General features: G+C 40.5%; 2 protein-coding genes across 2 annotated transcripts; one reads left to right on the top strand and one right to left on the bottom strand.

Annotated features, from left to right (window-relative positions):
• Positions 1 to 896: 896 nt before the first annotated feature.
• On the bottom strand, positions 897 to 2133 carry LOC120545863 (rhodopsin). Its single transcript, XM_039780486.1, has one exon. The coding sequence runs from the start codon at positions 2131 to 2133 to the stop codon at positions 1006 to 1008; it is 1128 nt and encodes a 375-aa protein (XP_039636420.1). The 3' UTR covers positions 897 to 1005.
• A 936-nt stretch (positions 2134 to 3069) lies between these two features.
• On the top strand, positions 3070 to 14275 carry LOC120544889 (palmitoyltransferase ZDHHC8-like). Its single transcript, XM_039778748.1, has 10 exons — positions 3070 to 3426; positions 9293 to 9414; positions 9518 to 9675; positions 10123 to 10295; positions 10422 to 10524; positions 11428 to 11519; positions 11608 to 11737; positions 11859 to 11973; positions 12322 to 12434; positions 12549 to 14275. Exons 1-10 carry the CDS (start codon positions 3323 to 3325, stop codon positions 13839 to 13841), a joined length of 2403 nt encoding a protein of 800 aa, XP_039634682.1. The 5' UTR covers positions 3070 to 3322; the 3' UTR covers positions 13842 to 14275.
• Positions 14276 to 18915: the final 4640 nt, after the last annotated feature.

The following is an 18915-nucleotide window of genomic DNA, read 5'->3' as shown; positions in this document are numbered from 1 at the left end:
GGAAATGGCACTTAGGGTTTCTTACAGTCATCACCAAGGCAGTAATTGCTAAAGAATTTTTTCCAATTAGCTGTGCACTCAACAATTACGGTTTGCTAAATTTGTAGCCTCATGAAAAATAAAATATTTTTTACTTGATGCGGGGTTAATTATACAGTGAGTCCAGGGCCAATAAAGTATACCATGCATAGTCTAGCATTACCAGACCTATCTCCTCAGCACTGGAGAAAAGTCTGGCTGTACAAGTTAACACTGTGGGATAGTATGGTGTTATATGTTTTATTTCCAATCTCAATCGTCTTGGGTGGCACTCAGCCCCGGCTGCAGTACGATCCCTTTGCAAAATAGCAGAAGGGGAGGAGAATGCTGGCTGAAATAGCTGGCCAATGGCAGGGTTTATCCCAATAGTACGCAATCTGGGAAGTCAGACTGTACCATACATAATGTTTACCAGATAAGACTAATATTGGAATCGGTGTTGACAATCCCACCTCTTCCATCAAATCTACATTCACTTTTAATGTTTTACAGTGTCTTTAGGCATCTTTGTGCACAACCGGTAGCTAGAACTCATTTTATGTTTGTGCTTCTGTAATCTGCAGTGTGAGCAGCAATATTGTATTTTAACCTCTACCTCTACCATTATGTCTGACTAAAATATTCAGTTTACCATCTCAACAAACAAAATAAATGCAGCAAATCTCACCACTGAAAAACTAAGGAATGTTTATTTTACTTAAGAAATGAATAATTGATTATCAAAATAGTTTAAGGGTTCATTTTCTGTTGATGCGTTAATCGACTAATCATTTCAGCTCTAAAGTAATTCTAAAAAACCTGGAATTGTAATAAGAGAGAGAAGCTCATAATGGGCAATGAGTTTTGCTCTTGAGCCACATGTTCATCCCCATCTCTTCTACAGTTTCTTGTACAAGTAATGCATGCTTTCATTTATCAAAAAGACCACTTTTGGCAGATTTGGATCTAGCTGTGATGTACACCTTTCTATCTTTTCCATGAGCAAGAAATCCTTTTCATTCCGAACAGGAATATGTAGGGGATGATGCAGGTGTAGGCGGCTCCAGTATAGCTGGCCACCTCCATTGCGATTGACGAGGTGTGAACAGTGTTGGTGATGCGCACAACCAGATGAGTCAGCCAGCAGACCAAGAACACGCTGGCTACAGCCAGCACACTCTTGGCTGCCCTCACCTGAGTGGTCGAGCTCAAACTAGGCTTAGCTGGTGTTTGGCTGGGCCTTGGAAGATTTGGTGGAGGTCCAACTCTGCTCTCAGTGTTTGTTACCCTGTTGAGGGGAGAGCTGTGACCTGACAGCCCTCCATTTGGACAGGAATAAACAGGCACGTCTTTATAAATGTGGGTTAGGGATGCAGAATCTTTGGGATTTTTTGAGGTCCCTGGACAAGAAACAGTGCTGATATTTCTGTTTTCAATACTCTTTCTTTCATCCTTAACCTTCTCCTTGGTAGGGTCAGAGGTATGACCCTGTATACGTCGCAGGTTTTGGAACAGAGTGATGACAATCTGGACACTGGTAAAAACAATTCCAGCAACAGGGAGAGCATTAGCAAAGGTTAGATAAAATATGTCATAGGTTTTGCTGTCAATCCCATTAGGGAAGATATCTTTACACTGTTCATAGCTCTCGTTTTTGGACTCCGCTGCGACAAAGAAAAAGTGTGGGATGCTGAAGACCACAGCCAATGTCCAGCTCCCAGCCAGCAGACAGCCCACCAAGCACAGGCTGTCCAGCTGCGCCGGTGCGCCTCCACGCTTCAGGGAGCCGACGAGCTTCTGGTGCCAGAAAGCACAGATGAAGAGGGTTGTGTAGATGCTGCTGGTTTCAGAGAGGTCGGAGCAAAAACGAAACACGAAACAAAAGGTTTCCCCTAGGAACCAACGTCCAGCTAAATATGCCATGGTGTCGGGAAGGTCCACCAGGTAGTTAGTGATGAGGTTGGAGACAGCCAGGTTGATGAAAAGGACCTCATTGGTGCGGATGCCAGATTTCTGCGCATGCAGGGAGCATATAGCCAGCCAGCTGTTTCCCAGGATCCCTCCTAGAAACATGAGTGCTCTGATGATGAATTTAATCACTAGATCTGCATCCATTGTTTCACAAAATCATGTTACACCACTTCAACTTCACTTGATCTTCACTATACTGTCAACTGGTCTCACAGTTTCCCAAGTTTGTAATGTGGGATGCTTTGGTCTTTGGACATTTATAAAGGAGGGGAGAAGCCAGAGCCAATCACACTGTAGAGTTTATATCTTAAAGGAGAATGCCGCCCATTTTAGCATTTCACCGTTGTTGTTCCTGCGCTCTGGTGCAGTTCAGTTTAGGCTTCTTTGCAAAATATGAAAAAACAGACCATGCAGGTTACTTGCATGCAGATCTTAATTTAATCTCAATTCTTTTGTTGTGTGTGAAAAGTAAACGTATCATCTTACAGCTGCACAAAGTGAGCCCCCCATTATTTCTCTGTGCATCAGTACTTGATTTTACACCCTGGTGATTTAATCTTTAAAATGAACAAACATTGATGCAGTGTCTGAATATTGTGCCTTTACCCCTTTACATTAAAGAAGTTTCTGTCTAATGCCAGCAGAACTTTTGGTACTACTTTCTTTTTTCTTTAATAAAAGTAAAACAGTAGCAACTAACTAAGGCTATTATAAATGGTTAATGAGCAGAGGATGAAAGTAAGTACATTTATATTTAATACATGTAATATTTATTAATATTAAATTTTTCATTCTAATACTTTTGTACGTTTACTTCAGTAATATTTTAAATACATTAACTAAGTATTTCTACACTGTGATATTGCTACCTTAACTTAAGTAAAATATATAAGACAAGTTCAGTGGAGTGCCAGGAAATAACACTGGGCAATGTCATCCTATTTTTTCTTTTCTTTTCCAGATCCCAGCGGGGTCTCAAAGTGGAGCGTAGTAGGCCCTAGTGCTCACCATTTTATTGAGTCTATGAGTGCTCCACGTGATTTATGAGTAAAAGCTCCACCTTTAGGATAAACCAGAGGCGGCATCTGTGCGCTGCTGCCTATACCGGGACAGACGGACAGACAGGACGGGATGCGGCAGTGAGCAGTCCCGCTGCGGGGTTTGGCTTTCAGGTTTTTTCTTCTTTTTCCTCCTTTTGACTATGATTTTAGTTCTCCAGCGCTCTAAGGTTGATGAAGGGCTTCGTCCGAAAAAAAAAGATACACAAACAAACAGGTGTGTTTTGCCGTCGCTTTCGTTAGTATGAGAGCCTGATGAGTGCGGAGAGGACAGGATGCCCGCCAGCGGCGCCGACTCACTGAAAGCCAGCGCCTTCATCCCGGTGTGCACGGCCGCATGCCTCCTGCTCGGCTCTTCCTCCCTGTTCTTCGTCTTCACGTAAGTGCGACCGTGCGCGATGTAAATTAAAAGTTGAAGACATGCAGTAATGGTTTGGTCCACAGAAAATCCATCCATCTATTCATCCAGACACCCATATCTCCTTATTCACCATGCATCAGATATTCTTTCATTCAAATATGTTTATATTTTTGCACGTGGAGTTGGATTTTTAGTATGAAAGGTTAAAGATGTTGGCCATTATCTTTCTCTCTTTATTGTCACTAAGATGAATATAGTACAATATTATTCCCATTTTTGAATTTTAATTAATTTTCAATTTCTGAAAAGCTGCTAAGTATTAAAATAACACATGTACAACAAAGAGCACCATTTCTTCTTTTTTACTGACTTCACCCTGCTGGCAGGGGCGGCTAACATCTGACCTGGTTGGCTCTCAGTGTGGGCTAGCCTGGGTGCCTGCCCAGTGCACCCTGAGGACTCAGAGTAAGCACAGTTTAGGGGATAAGCCATCCACAATCAACATGTACCAAAGTGTCATTTTAGCTGTAGGAAACCAAAGACACACCTCCACAACCGCGTGGTTCGTGTCAAGATCAGACAACCTGATTTAAAATTGAAGTTGTTATACAACATTTGGTGAAAGTGTTTTAAATATTTGACCCATTTGTGAGGAACTAGTGGGAGGCAGAAAAGACTGCACTCAAGCCAAGGCTGGCATGCAGGAAAAAAAATAAAATATATCCCATAATACCGTAGAATACAATTTAAATGAGGACTAGTTAGATGTATATCCTAATGCTTTAATTATGTACATCAAAAACCACAAAGATTAAAACAAGCAGAGCAGTGTCAGATAATAAAGTACCCTACTTTCTAAATGAAAACCTCTTTGATATCCACCGACGACTAACTGATTGAAGGCTCCCACCTCATCAGCTCAATGCCAGTCAACTGACCCTTGACCTCCATAGCCATATCTGCCCTAGTTTTTCCGTATTCTCCAGCAGTGCTCAGTTTCCGCTGGAACCTGACACCAGATTGGGAGGATGGGGATTAGGATCCTCTTGCCTATGCCATGTGATCCACACACATCTGGGATCTTTAAATTTGCTATCAGCAGAAATTAACATTACCATTTTTGAAGCTACTTTCACTATGAAATACATGTTCATTCTGAAATTTTAACACCGCTCCATTATGTTTTGCTGAGAGTTATAGATATCAGCAGAAATATGCGCCCTTGTTTGTTTGGGGATCCTCAAAAGAAGAAAATGTTGTGTTTTTAGTTAATAAGGTTATTCCAAACATGTAAGAAGTACTGTATATCCAACACTGTTCTCTACTTCGGGGTTGTTTGTACAGATGTATTGATCTGCCTCATTATGTTGAAGTTTTATTATACAAATTACTTTGAAATGTAATTCAATGACTTTGAAATGTATTCATTATTATTCATTCATTCTTATTATTCATTCATTATCATTTACACGTTGAAATTCACAGCGGTCTAATAGCTGAAGGCGAGAGACCTTTGGGACGTATAGACAGGCTCACAGGCCAGAAAAAGTAGAGAAACCCGGATGAACCCCTATTTATTCTCTGTAAGAAGAAAAAAAATCAATGGCCTGCTGACGTGATAGATTGAGTAGAGACTGCTTAATTGAGACTGCATTGCTAAACCGGCAAAACCAGGACACTGCAAATGATTGAACGAACAAGTGATGAATCTGCTGCTTCTTATGGGACAAGAGTTGCTTTTTAGCTGCAATGACCTTATAAACTAAAAATCTTTTTAATTATCATAGCCCAGTAGAATAGAGCTCATTGCTTAAAATGAACCCACAGTGAGTCTCTGCACACCCTGGCTACTATATATCAACCTTTAAGTTTCAAACCTCACTGTTTGACTGACCAGTGAGTCTTTTTACTAGCTTTGTTTGCCCTTGTGGAGTGACTTCTTTCCTCCAATAGCAGAGATGGACAGGTGCCCCACCTTAGTAACAATGAGTCAAAGGGACACCACTTGTCATGTGCCATAACTTCACCTAGGCCTTTATCCTGGTTACTGTGAATCATGAGAAAAGGTGTGAATACCATCCAGTCAGATCTTGTGGCCTTAAGTTTTGTCACTTTTTATATTGATAAACACTTAGCCTCAATTTTATTCATAAACCCTGTAGCCATATAAAACCATAGTCATTTCCTCTGGTAACATTCATGCAATTATCTGTGTGTGTGTGTGTGTGTGTGTGTGTGTGTGTGTGTGTGTGTGTGTGTGTGTGTGTGTGTGTGTGTGTGTGTGTGTAGAGTTAGAATACACCCTTTGAAATTGTGGAGGCTCTTTTGTTTTCCTTTGCCTGATAAAATTCATTCGTTACCGGTTTCCTGCTTTTGTTCCTCTGACCGTGAACTTTTGTTTGGGCTAGTTCTTAAGGTTTCGTGCATTGTTAAACTCAGGCTGGTTGCCTACGCCTAACAAAGACGGCAGACATCATGAGAAAAAAATGTCCCTTGTTAATTAAGTTATGTTTCACTCTACCCTGACAAAGGCAACAGTTTCTGAAGAAAGTGTACAAATTGCTGCTGCAAGAAACTGTAGACAGGTTAGAATATCATTCTTTGCATGTGAAATATTGTACATGTGTTGCAGTTCAGGTTGAAACACTTAAAGGGACAGTTCACCCTAAAATAATATAAAAAGTCCTCTGCTAATTATAAATCTAGATTGTTTTGGTGTGAGTCGCCAACTGTTGGAAATTTCGGCTGTAGAGATGTCTGCTTTCTCTCGAATATAATGGAACTAGATGGCACTCGGCTAGTGGTGCTCAAAGCGCCAAATATACATTTGAAAATCTCAACAGCAAAAAAACGATGTCCCGCTTATCAATATACCTGGTTGTGAGCAGTTTCATGTAGGAACTATTTTCTTTCTACCAGACTACACCCGCCAACCGTGTTATCTGTCTGAAATTGGCTAACATTAGAGGAAATGTGGATGACACAAGTCACGGATTACGTGAGAACGCTTTAACCCACGACACCGTGAGCACACGCCATGAGGAGATTTATTGTAGCCTACAGTCTGTGGGAATTTTCTGTACTGATATGGTGTCTAGAAATCTGACAGATCACATGGCTGTGATGTCACTTATGTAACCGTGACAATATTTCACAAAAGAAGCCCTGGCTGCCAGCAGTAGTGAACTTTCCGCTTGACCATTATTGTGTGGTGTCTGCTGTGCCACTGACCCACTGCGAGGATGAGGGCTGTGTGCAGATTGCAAGAGCAGCTTACTGTTCTGTGTGATTTAATACAGCTCTGTCAGGGCTGTTTCATTAGGTGGGGCTTGTCTTTGCCACACTGCATTGTAATGAACTGTTTCTTCCTACAGTCCAGATGGCCTCAGAACGATAATGGAGGCTCGCTGTGCATACAGAGGCGTCCACACTGTAATCTGGTCAACAAGAAATCAGTCAGATAAACTCATGTCAAAACCAGTTCTTTTAGTTATACCGTATCTGAAGAGGAGAAAGAGGAATAACAAGATCTTTTGTAGAATAAGTAGATTGATGCAAGTAACCAGCTTGAGTTACACAGATTAATGTATCTGATCAGCTATGACAGTTTAAGCACATGTCAAACATGACCATGTTTAGTAAGAAGAACTTTGACACACATCTTGAATAGCAGAGACGGGGGGAGGGGGGCTCATGTTATGCTCCTTAATCTTTTTGTCACATATTTACTGCCTCTTAAGGTCCTCATAATTTCATTATGCTAAATTTGTCTACAAAGAAATTCTTGTCCTATTTCCAGTTTTTCCCTCAGCACCTGTTGTAAGAGGGAGTCCAGTTCCACTACCAGTATACAGTATATGATAGCATGCTGTGTGATATGGTGACTGCACGATCTGTGTGTTTAGTATGTAATATGAGGAATGCACTGGACTGTCAGAAATGGTCTGTAATCCAGAGATCCTAATCCAGGGATTACTGGGTTTGCAGCTGGCATAGCATCAGCAGGCGTTCCTCTCGAGGGGGTGGACCCCTCCCCCACAGCCTAAACTAGCCGGGGGGTTTGGGGATTGGAGCTGTGCTGGGATGAAGTTCATAATTGAGGCGGATAAGTCTTAATTTTGTCAGCGTTTTCACTTTCCATTAGACTTTTTGTTTAAACACTCATATGTGTTGACAGTTAATTTGCCCATGGATTCCTTTCTGAAAGAAAATGCATGGATTATACTATTTCCATTCAACAGTCCCATAGTACATGCTTTTTTTTCTACCTATACTGGTACCATACCAACAAAAAAAAATTATCCAAAAAGGAAAAATTCCCATACAGTTTATGTATGTAGGTTAAACATGTGATGTTCAATCAAACACTGTTAATATAATCCAGTGAATCTTTTCCTCTGTGTCTGCTACTGTAACCTGATTACACTGCCCCTCCCTCTAATCTCACACAGTAGAGACAGAATCATACTCCCATTCAGTATAATTCAGTATGCACACACACACACACACACACACACACACACACACACACACACACACACACACACACACACACACACACACACACACACACACACACACACACACACACACACAAAGTCGGTTGAAGAGATAAGTGATGGTTTTCAGAAAAATGAAAGATGTTATTCTGGTTAAAATCCCTGACAGGACACTTTCAATACTGTAATAAATATAATAGTTTGACATTATGTTATCCGTTTAGAAGCATCTAAATTTAATTTAACACCAATTCCACAGATTTGAATTTATCTTCTTTCTTTCCTCTTCTTGCACGTTTCCTTAACTGGACAGTTTTTAATTATGACTATATGATTCCTTATTATGGGTCAGCGCAGTGATAATATGCAAACAACAACAAATGTCTCTCAACATTTTACCAAAGTCCAAGGTGACATTTTAAAAGTCCAAAATATATTCCGTTTACAATCTTATAAAACAGAGAAAATCAGAAAATCCTTACATTTTAGAAGCTGTAGCAGGTAAATGTTTGACATTTTTGCTTGAAAAATTACTTTGGATTAATTTTCTATCAGCTGACTAATCAATGGAATCACTTAATAAAGCTGAAAGATTTGGATGATTTTTGCTGGTTCAAGGTTCTCAAATGTTGGGATTTGCATCTTTTATCTGTTTTATATATCAATGTAAGTTGAATACATTTGGCTTTTGGACAGTTTGTTGGATAAAACAAGCAATTTTCAATGTCAGAATAGGAATAAGGTACTTACACATGCGTCTTTTATTATTGTCTGACATTTTATAGACTAAATAATTAATCAATATTGGAAAAAAGGGGCTGTACTCGAAATACTAGAAAGAAACAGCGAGCTAGGATTGCCTCCACACGGCTCTCACAGACCATTCCCCAGTACCTGGCTTCATTCTCTGCTCAGGACGCCATTACTCCACTAGATCTTTACATAGCAAATGTTTGTTTGCTGCCAAAGTAATGTTCTGAATGTCGAGTACAGCCTTTTTAAGTGTCCAGACTTGCTCAATTGTGCAACACAGATACAGTTAGTTGCATGCCTTAACTGCAGGGTGCAGAACCTCTTTGTCAGGAGAGACCCCATCATTTAATCCTTTGTTGTTGGCACTGTTGAACAAACACTAATACATGCTTATCTTTCACTGTAAACAATTACTTTTGGGATCCACCGCTCCCATGAGAATGAATGGGATGAAGATTATCCCTTAAAATCTTTGTTGTTAAACTCAACCTCTAAGGGATGGATGTTTGCAAGGCTTAAAAACGCTGTACAGTAAAACCTTTGATTTACAACATGAATTCTGTTTTGAATGAACACTCAGTTACAAGTACAGGAAATGTTTTTTCTTCCCTCCCTGTGTTTTGTGTATTCAGATGCCCATGGCTGGCTGTGGCCATCTGCCCTGCTGTGCCACCATGCTGTGCCGTCCTCTTCCTTTTTGTGCTGGCCAACTTCACCATGGCAACCTTTATGGATGCTGGTGTGCTCCCAATTGGTTAGTAATCAAAGTGATGTTATGCTTACGGTATTTTTTTATTTTAAGTGTTTTATTGTGAGTGTGAATTGTTATTTGACCAGTTTCACATATTGTTTTCCAGCAAACGAGGACGAAGACAAGGATGATGAGTTCCGCGCTCCGCTGTATAAGAATGTGGATGTGAAGGGCGTCCAGGTGCGGATGAAGTGGTGTGCTTCATGTCATTTCTACAGACCTCCACGCTGCTCCCACTGCAGCGTCTGTGATCACTGTGTGGAGGTTAGTGCATGGACAGATTTAAAGCCGAGAAGAGACATGGCATTGGCCGTTTTAGTAAGAAAAACTACATACAGGGGAGGAAACAAAACAATTTAAATGGGGAAAATTAGTGATAAGAGCATGAAAGGAAAGATTGGGGGAGAAAAGTGAGTAGCGCTTATGAGTGAGGGTTTCTGCAGAGTAAATGATGACTGTGATGGAGGGAGAGAGATCTCATTAATCAGGTTAATCCTTTTCTCAGATCTTAATAGAAATGCAATTTGAAAAAGGGTCAGACAGCCTGCATTAAACAAAGTGTATTTAGATTTAGTGGATAATCCACAAGTTTTTAACCAATTGCAGGACTTTCAGTTCTGCTGATTATTACTCAGTGTGTCATGTGTGTGTTTTTCTTCTGGCTCTTTAATTTTTTAATTTCTCTTTTCCTCCCCTTTCCTCTCCCTTTAGGACTTTGACCATCACTGTCCCTGGGTGAACAACTGCATTGGGAGGCGAAACTACCGCTACTTCTTCCTGTTTCTGTTGTCACTGACAGTTCACATGATCGGTGTCTTCACTTTTGGCCTCATATACGTCCTGCACCACATGGACGAATTATGGAAGCTGCACTGCACTGTCACGTATCCTTATACACACATAATACTGCATGGGTCTGTGCGTCAATCTGTGCATTTATCCGTGTAAACGTATAAAATCTTTGTCAACTGGGACTAATATGAAGCAGTTTTCCTTAACAGCATACACAGTTTGGTAGTGATCAGTATATCAGGACTGTTTCTTATCCCGGTCCTGGGTCTCGCTGGATTCCACTTGTACCTGGTGTCCAGAGGACGCACCACCAATGAACAAGTCAGTTTGATTTGATTGAAAAGTATCAATAAAGTAGATTTTTAAGACTTATTTTGATGGCGTTTACATCTGTACAATAATTCATTCTTATTTATTTATTTTACCTTTATTTTACCAGGAAAAATAATCACATTGAGATTACAATCTCTTTTACAAGTGAGCCCTGGCCAAGAAGGCAGCAAATAGAGGATACACTTTAACAGACAACAAGTAACAGACAGACAGGGATGGACAGGAATAAGAAATAAGAAATAAAAACATAAAAATCACATTTAAAAAACAAGTGCAGACATGTTATGTGTATATATTTGATTTAGGTAGGACTTGAATTCAGTATGTGAAATAAAAACCTGCTGATTTTGCAACTCATTCCATGAAGTTGGAGCACTGTAACTAAAAGCAGTTTTGCCAAACTCTGTTTTAGTTTGTGGAACACCATACAGTATGTATCTACTTGATCTTAGATTGTATTCACATCTACTAGGTGCTAAACGTGTAGTTAAATATGAAGGAGTGTGTCCAGTTATTGATTTGTACACAAAGGTCAACCAATGTTTGAGCCTTCTTGTGTTGAGTGAGGGCCAACCAACCATTTCATATAATACACAGTGATGGGTAGAGTACTTTGCATGCATTATAAATCTCAGTGCTGAATGATTCACAGAATCCAATGAGTTCAACAGGGTCTTTGTGGAGTGTCTGTAAAACACATCTCCATAGTCTAAAACTGGCCAAAAGGTAGATTCAACCAGCTTTTTCCTGACTTTCTGTGTGAAGCAAGAACTGTTTCTGAAGTAAAAACCCAGCTTTAATTTCACTTTAGTGAGCAACTGCTCAATATGCAAATTAAAAGACATGGCTTCCTATATACAGGTGTATGTTTATCTCTTTATGATCCAACAGGTAACTGGGAAGTTTCAAGGAGGAGTTAATCCTTTCACACGAGGTTGTTGCAACAACCTGGAGTATCTGGTTTGCAGCCCCATCTCTCCAAAGTAAGAGACATTTCTTCTACTTAATCTTCAGTTTGTCAGGAAGCCTTATAACTCACTGGCTGACACCTTGTTTGTCATGTGGTACCAGCTACACAGCGAGGCCCTGTAAGAAAACAGTGATCCACATTCAGCCTCCATTCTTGAGACCAGAGATTGACAGGCAGAGGCTAGTGAAAGTCAGGGACAACGGGATACAGAGTCAGGACCTCCAAAATAAAGTATGCGTGAACAAATTACATGTCAAATTCAAAGTTAAATATTCTCTCACACATTATCGAAGGATTGTGACATCAGTTGTCAAGATCTGTCATGTTTCTCTGTGTTTCTTTCTCCTGCCAGCGAACCTCAGCCGGAGCTGTCGAGCTGTCGGACATCAAACAACTGAAAACTCTACCACCGCTGCCACCAAAACCAGACCATGGGCCGCTGAAAAGCCAACTCGCTGTTATGGATGGTACTGTAGGATGACACATAAATACTGTGATAACCAGACTTGTATAGAGGCAAAGATAGGAAACATTAAGGATAAATCCAATTTATCTGCTGAGTCGATTTAAGGATACATCTGGGGAGATTTTATATTTTGCTTATTGTTGGCAAATCACATGAAAATACCAAAACCAATAAATGAATTAATCCTAAAAACAAGTATTTTTTTTAATTTATTGACAATAACATAAATATAGAGTGTCGCCAGCCTCATACTTTAAAACTCTCCTTTGTGTCATTGCTGAGCTGTTTCTCTGGATTCAGTATGAATTCTGTATTCTATAATTCATCACACAAGTGTTTTCTTTTCCAGAGATGGGACACCATACCAAATCTATCATTCCTGTATCCATTCCCACTGTGCCGCAGCTAAGGCCAGTCCTGGAAGCCATATCCAGAGGATCGTCACCCATTCCTCCAGAGCAGGTGCTTTTCAGTCTAATATTAGTTTGTTATGTTGTTTGAGCGTGATTCTCAGTATTCAAGTCCTGGTTTTGATCCTTGTCTGACAGGCATTGCCGTCTGGTTTTTGTTGTTTAGTTGCTGAAGACATCAGAGCAGCAAGGGAACCACAAAGGTCCTGACCTCCGCTCTGAGTCTAAAGAAAGCCCTGGGAGAGGCAGCCAGCAGGCCGGCCTTCCTGTCCAGACCAACACCATCTCCAGCTCGGTGGAGCTTAACTCTCTCACGCTTAACTCCCGCTCTCTCACCCTCAAACACAGCAGTCGGCACAGCAGCAAATCCCAGCTACCTGCCATGCATGGTGACAGATTGGGAAGCAACCCCTCACCGCCGGGCATCATCAGCTCTTCCAACCTGCTGGCCAACCACAGCAGCAGCCTCTCCTATGACCTTATTAACACAGCAGACCCTCAGTTCCTGGCACAGAGAGGGGCTCCTCCAGCCGGCTACCACCCTCACTTCATGGCTCTGGGCACAGATGGGACTGTGTTGCAGCGGCCCCCTTCTCACGGATACAGTCCCGTGTTTATGGGCGTCACAAGACAGTCTCCTCAGCCTCGGGACCCCTCACCTTCTTTGCAGGGCCTCTCCTCAAGGGATCCCTCACCTTCCTTCCAAGGTTTCATTCAAAGAGACCATTCTCCGGCTTTTAAAGGGCTGATGCCGAGAGACCTTGCATCCCAAAATTTAACATCCCGAGACCTCCCCCCTCCTGGTCTTGCAATGCGAGAGATGACCTCTCAAAGTTTTAGAGACAACCTTCGCGATCTCACTCCACCGGATTTGACACCTCAGAAGTCTGCCACTGCACGCTATGACAACTTTTCAAAAACTATCATGGCATCTATCCACGAGAGACGAGAGATGGAGGAGAGGGAGAGGATGCTGCGTCTCCAAGCCAGATCCCAGGCCCTCTATGGCCCAGATGTTGGGATCTATGACATCCCCAGCAGGAGGAGTCTACCACCAGATAACATTCGACCTCAAGGCTCTCGTGGACCAACTCCTCCAGCCTACGGCTCCCGGGAGTTTCTGATGAGTACAGGCATCCTCGGTTATGGCATGAGGACCTCACCTCTCTCCAACTCCTCCACGTCGTCTCTGACCCGAGGCCCGAAAACGTCCAGCTCTCCTCTGCAGAGCAGCAGCAGCAGCAGCCTGCAAAGCAAGGGCAGGTCTTCCTCTCCGGGTTACTGCCCTCCTGACAGACAGACTCAACCACTTCCTTCCTCTACATCCACTCTGCCCCGTTTACCCTCCTCCTCCACCTCCTCCGCCCCTTCATACGCCTCCTATGCCACCGCAAAACGATCCTCACTCCCATATTCCTCCGAGGGGAAGGACTCAGTCACACTGGGAGCACTGAAATAAATAAGAATTACTCCATGTTTCTGATGGTGTGAATGAATCATCTATGCAGTGTTAGTCTCAGTCTTCACAGCTCCAAAATACTTTGTAAATAAGAGGCCATATGGGACGTTTCTGTGTGGGAGGGTGTGTGACAATACACAGTGAAGGATAAACTCAGAAATAGTGTCATGCAAGTTTGACCAAATCCAAAAAACGGTGTATCTCAGGAAAGTCGTGCCTCCTCTTACAAACAGAGCGAGCTCTATAAACTTAGTCAAGCAGAAGAGCTATGTGAAGAATACAGATTTACTTATTATTTGTTTGTATGTGTTTTGATATTGCTTTTGTGAAACAATGTAATACCATATCATATCAATATGTCTCCTGCTGCAAAGTACCCATTTTAATAGAATTTTGTAGTTGTTTATATGAATAAACTTATTTTGTAATTTTCATTTCTGATTTTCTTATGCTGTTTTTTCATGTGAATGGCTGCCAATGAAGGCACCCGCACAGGGCTGCAATAGAATATAATGAATGTGTGATTGAGGCTTTACATATTTAAAGCACCTGCTGCTCTTAGCAGCAAAAGGAAATATGCATTTTACTGTTGGTTATCAATCTTGCTTCAAACATATTATACTTGTGCTAAATTTTCTTTTTCCAAATCACAAGATAATTTAAGCTCATAACTCAACAGATGGCACACTTCATGGAGATAGAGGCACAATGCACTTATAGTCATTTCAATTTAAAACTGCTACAATGCATACATTTGTATAGCAGTGATGAAAGTACTGCTGAAAGAAATGAAATGATGACACATAATGGGGAGTTTAATGAAATATAACACTGGTAGAATGATTAACTCTGCAATGCCAGTTTCTGCATTGAATTTGTGTATGGCACCCTCTAGTGAACCGTTTCAGAAGGTGGTGTGATGTTGGTTAAGCAGACAGATCCAGTAGATGATGCTATTGTGTGTAAAATGCCAGAAAACAGCATGTTGTTGATCTCAAGGGCTACAAGTAATAGAAAAGACCAGGGGAGGCTTCATAGTGTGCCCTATATTCCAAAAGGTCCATTTCACACAGCAGTTTATTATCACTACAGGTAGTTCACAATAAAATAAAGAAAAATCAAGAATAATATAAAAACTTCATTAGGCAAAAAAGCATCTGTGTAAAGTTGTTTTCTATGTTTCAGTGGGGTCAGATGAGGAATCCAGTGACATATTTTACATTTGTCTTTTTTCAGACAGCTTCGAACATATGCTCTTCTGGCTGGCCTTGAGTCTCAGGACTCGTGAGTCATTCAGGGTCTTTGCGACAGAAATATTTTTAATAAGAACTTTCGTTACCTTTAGCTGTTGGAATCACACATTTTTTGTTTAGGCAATACATGACAAGGCTTGACACTTTGAGGTTGAAGCTTTTCATGTGAGTTATTGCTGGACTTGACCTTATAGCAGGTGAGAAGTGTGAAAGGATTGACGGATTTAAACAGGAAGGAATTTATAACTCAGTTTTATAACTGGCAGATATCCCACTAGACCGGTAAATTCAGTGTGATGTAAAAACAACTCACTCGTACATGGCTTAGTTAAATACCTGACAACAATGAAAGATGTAGAACATAAATAAAAAATAGCCTCTCACTTAGAGTGCGACTGCCAGAGAGCAACAAGTAAAGTGTAAACAACATTGTTCAGGACTCATCAAAGCAGTTGTTCTTGCAAAAAATGTCTTACAAGATATTGGTTAATATTACACAGTCTTTTCACTCACGAGATTGTGGAAACAATTCAAAGGAGAGAGAAGAGGACAAAAACAGGGCCTCCAAAGCATCATTTGAACCTAAGAGGGATGTGAACAAGCTTGCAATTTACATGAGTCATTGATGTCCTCCCCTCAAATATCTGTGAGTCAGAACGCAACAGATCTTTGAAAGTTTTGTTTTATTTCTAATCTATTCTTTTCTTTTTACAGGAAAATGTATGCAGCATTGACCACAAACCACTGCAATCATTGTCTAAGCTACAGCAGTTTGCAATTCAAGTCATAATTAAAATACACAAAGAAGGGGGAAAAAAAAGCCCCATGAGGCACTGATCTCCAATGACTATGTGTCGGATCCCTCCATAACTGCTTCAATGTGAATTTAAAAATGTCCTATATCCTATTTCCTTTATTAAAGGATAGATTCCCAGTTTTTCACATGCCCACAGATTAGCCCTCAGAGTACATTGAAACAGTTTTTGGTCCCTGCAAATGTTTCTCCCGTCGATACTGGCTGTAAAGAGATCCCTTTCTACCACAATTCTAATGTAAGAGATGTTTTTCTCCTCTCACAAAGGGGCTTTTCCAAAATGGTCTCCAAAGTTGATGAATCTTAGAGTATGTTAAAAGACATATTTTTCTCCCTCTTTCAGTCCTCTGTCCACACTAAAACAGTGTTTTTCTCAACCACAAATGTAACTTTCCCAAAACTCATTACAGTGGATACATCTTAAAAGACTGATTTAGGGTTTTAGTGCATACCCCACATAGCCCAGTGAGGTTTGACGAATGTGTGGCTGTAAAGATAAAAAGAACTTTACAGCCATACATACGACTTTTAAACAGACTTTTAAAAGACAGAAAACTTTTCTATCTCAACAAATAAATCAATTACACAAAAAAGCATTACTGATATGGCTCCCACTCAGTTTCTCTAAGGTTAGCTTCAGAAAGTACTAATGAGTTTCCTTATGGTCAAAATGTACACCATGAACAGAAAGAAGCACATCACAATCCCATTATGAGACAAAGGAACACATTTCAATCTTGCTCTCCTTCACAGTTTGCAAATCCATTTCCTAAAACATATATCTGTTATATTGTTTGTCATGTAGTCTATGTTGTTATCTTGTAATGTTGAAGCACGTTGTTGATTGTTTCAGGGAGGTAATGGTGTTGAAATGTTGAAATTACTCTCCTATTTCAAATCCATCACAATCAAACTGTTTACGATTCAGTGTTCACATCCACATTTCTGACCACCGCTTGACTTTTTCCAGTTTGTTAAAAACAAAGCCAATATTGTAGAAATTACAGGATAGACATTTGGATGTTCTGATATTTTTCTTCCTTTCTCTCTTCCCTGTTGTGTACTTGTTGTTTTGCTCCCCCTTTCCTCCCTCTCTCACCCATCCCAGTTTCTGTAGCCAGGGGTAAAATGGTAATGCCGGTAATGACAAGGCTGCTGTGCACAGAGGGATTGCAGGTCGTTGACTTAGAGAGGAGTGATCAAAAGTATTCTGTGCAGAATGTGGTGTCTGAGAAGCCCTCCGTCTTACATCATGCTATTTTTACAATTTTTCTCCATGACAAATTCGTCTTAGAAGAGACTGGTTGCCTCTACATTTGTCTCAAATATACCTCAAGCTGGAAGAATGATGCTATAGCAATCTATATCTACTATCTAGAATCTATCTACCACAATGCATTTGGTAGTTTTGCATTGTAAACATTAGACATTCCTTAAAGTCCAACTTAAATCACAGTTAGTAATTTCTTTTTTGCAGTAAAAAGTACATATATGGCAGGCTGAGCCCCTGTACTGAACATTTGCTTACTTTATGTAAACAAATTTGGCTACAGCTTACAAGTCATGGGCATACAGTGTTTTGTGGAATCAAAAGCATATATGAGGTTTTATATGTCTGAGTTAGACAAATCAAGTGGGTGTCTTCTAACGTGAGACAAAGTAAGTATGAATTTCACATTAAAAAGTAAAATACCCACTTAGACTGTTGATTTTGTCCTCCATCTCTTACATTGGAAACTCATCAAGTACGGATGTCTTCACGGCCAGTCTGGACAGGAGGAATAATTACAGCGACCCATAACTCTTCCTCAAGACAATGAAAAAACTTACCCTGTGAAATATTTCCAAGACAGATATCTCAAAACCTAGGCAAGTAAAACCAAAACTATCAATAGCTGTACCACTAGAGGCAAAGGTAGATTTATTTTTTTCTTTTGTATTTGTGTGAACTGACCCTTTAACCCACTTATAACATTACATAGAAGGAAAATTGTTATAAAACGTAACCTTTATGTTTAATTCTTAACCAAGACTAATTAAAACAACATAATAATCAGTGATTAACCGTCCAATTGTTCAATCATATTCACTTTATTTGGCCTCTGGATCACAGATTTTTCTGCGTTGCCATGGTTCTTCTTGTATCTAGATGCATGATATGATAAACAGAGCAATAAAAAATGAGCAAATAATAACGTGGGGCTTCATCTCAGGAATATGGACTCATACATAACCTCTTGAGTAATTTAATTCTGATCAATCTCCCAGTCCCCTAAATCTTTTAAGATACTTCTAGAGATGCTGCAGACTGACCTACATTTGTGCCTCCTCTCTCTCTCTCGCTGTCTCTCTCTCTCTCTCTCTCTCTCTCTCTCTCTCTCTCTCTCTCTCTCTCTCTCTATCTCAGTCTCTTTCTCTCAGCTCATTGATATGCCTGATCATCAGAGGCATCACTGAACTGGCTGATTGTCATTTTCAGCTGCAGTGCCACTGATGCATTTCATTTCCTCCCTGGGCTCTCTGTTGGTGTGATTAAGCACTTGCTGCAGTCAAACTTGACAAAGAGAAGTTGGATTAATAGCACCCTGGTTTGTTTATTGCTTAGAGGCATATTTTATGATATTTAAATTATTCATCAAATCCCTGTGAAGGGATGTATTGTAGTGCTGCATTAGGATAAGTAGTTGTATTCTATATGGGTGATCCTGACTGCTATTGCTGTTCCTATAGCTCACCAAGGGGATGCAGCAATAAGTCGATGTGAAAGTCAGGACGTCAGGTGTTGCTTTGTCATTCATAGTCTGAGGGCAAACTCTCAATCTGACTGGCTCCTTACCAGAGGCACAGATTACATGGATTTCAGGTTAACTTTCAGCAAATTGATGTTACTCTATATGTTTAGATCATCTTCGAATATTTGAATATGAAAATGAGATGTGACCTTTCTCTTCTGAAACCGAATTTGGTGACCTTTTCTGGTATTTCCATTGTCATCATGTGCTCTATG

The sequence above is a fragment of the Perca fluviatilis genome, chromosome 17 (genome assembly GCF_010015445.1).
Source record: "Perca fluviatilis chromosome 17, GENO_Pfluv_1.0, whole genome shotgun sequence".
In the NCBI taxonomy this organism is placed as follows: Eukaryota; Metazoa; Chordata; class Actinopteri; order Perciformes; family Percidae; genus Perca; species Perca fluviatilis.
This window is presented reverse-complemented; position numbering and strand designations above follow the sequence as displayed.

Coding starts and splice junctions, on each gene's coding strand:
- LOC120545863 (XM_039780486.1), bottom strand. CDS start 2,133: ATGGATGCAGATCTAGTGATTAAATTCATCATCAGAGCACTCATGTTT.
- LOC120544889 (XM_039778748.1), top strand. CDS start 3,323: ATGCCCGCCAGCGGCGCCGACTCACTGAAAGCCAGCGCCTTCATCCCG. Junction 9,415..9,517: donor TGCTGGTGTGCTCCCAATTG/GTTAGTAATCAA, acceptor ATTGTTTTCCAG/CAAACGAGGACGAAGACAAG. Junction 9,676..10,122: donor TCTGTGATCACTGTGTGGAG/GTTAGTGCATGG, acceptor CTCTCCCTTTAG/GACTTTGACCATCACTGTCC.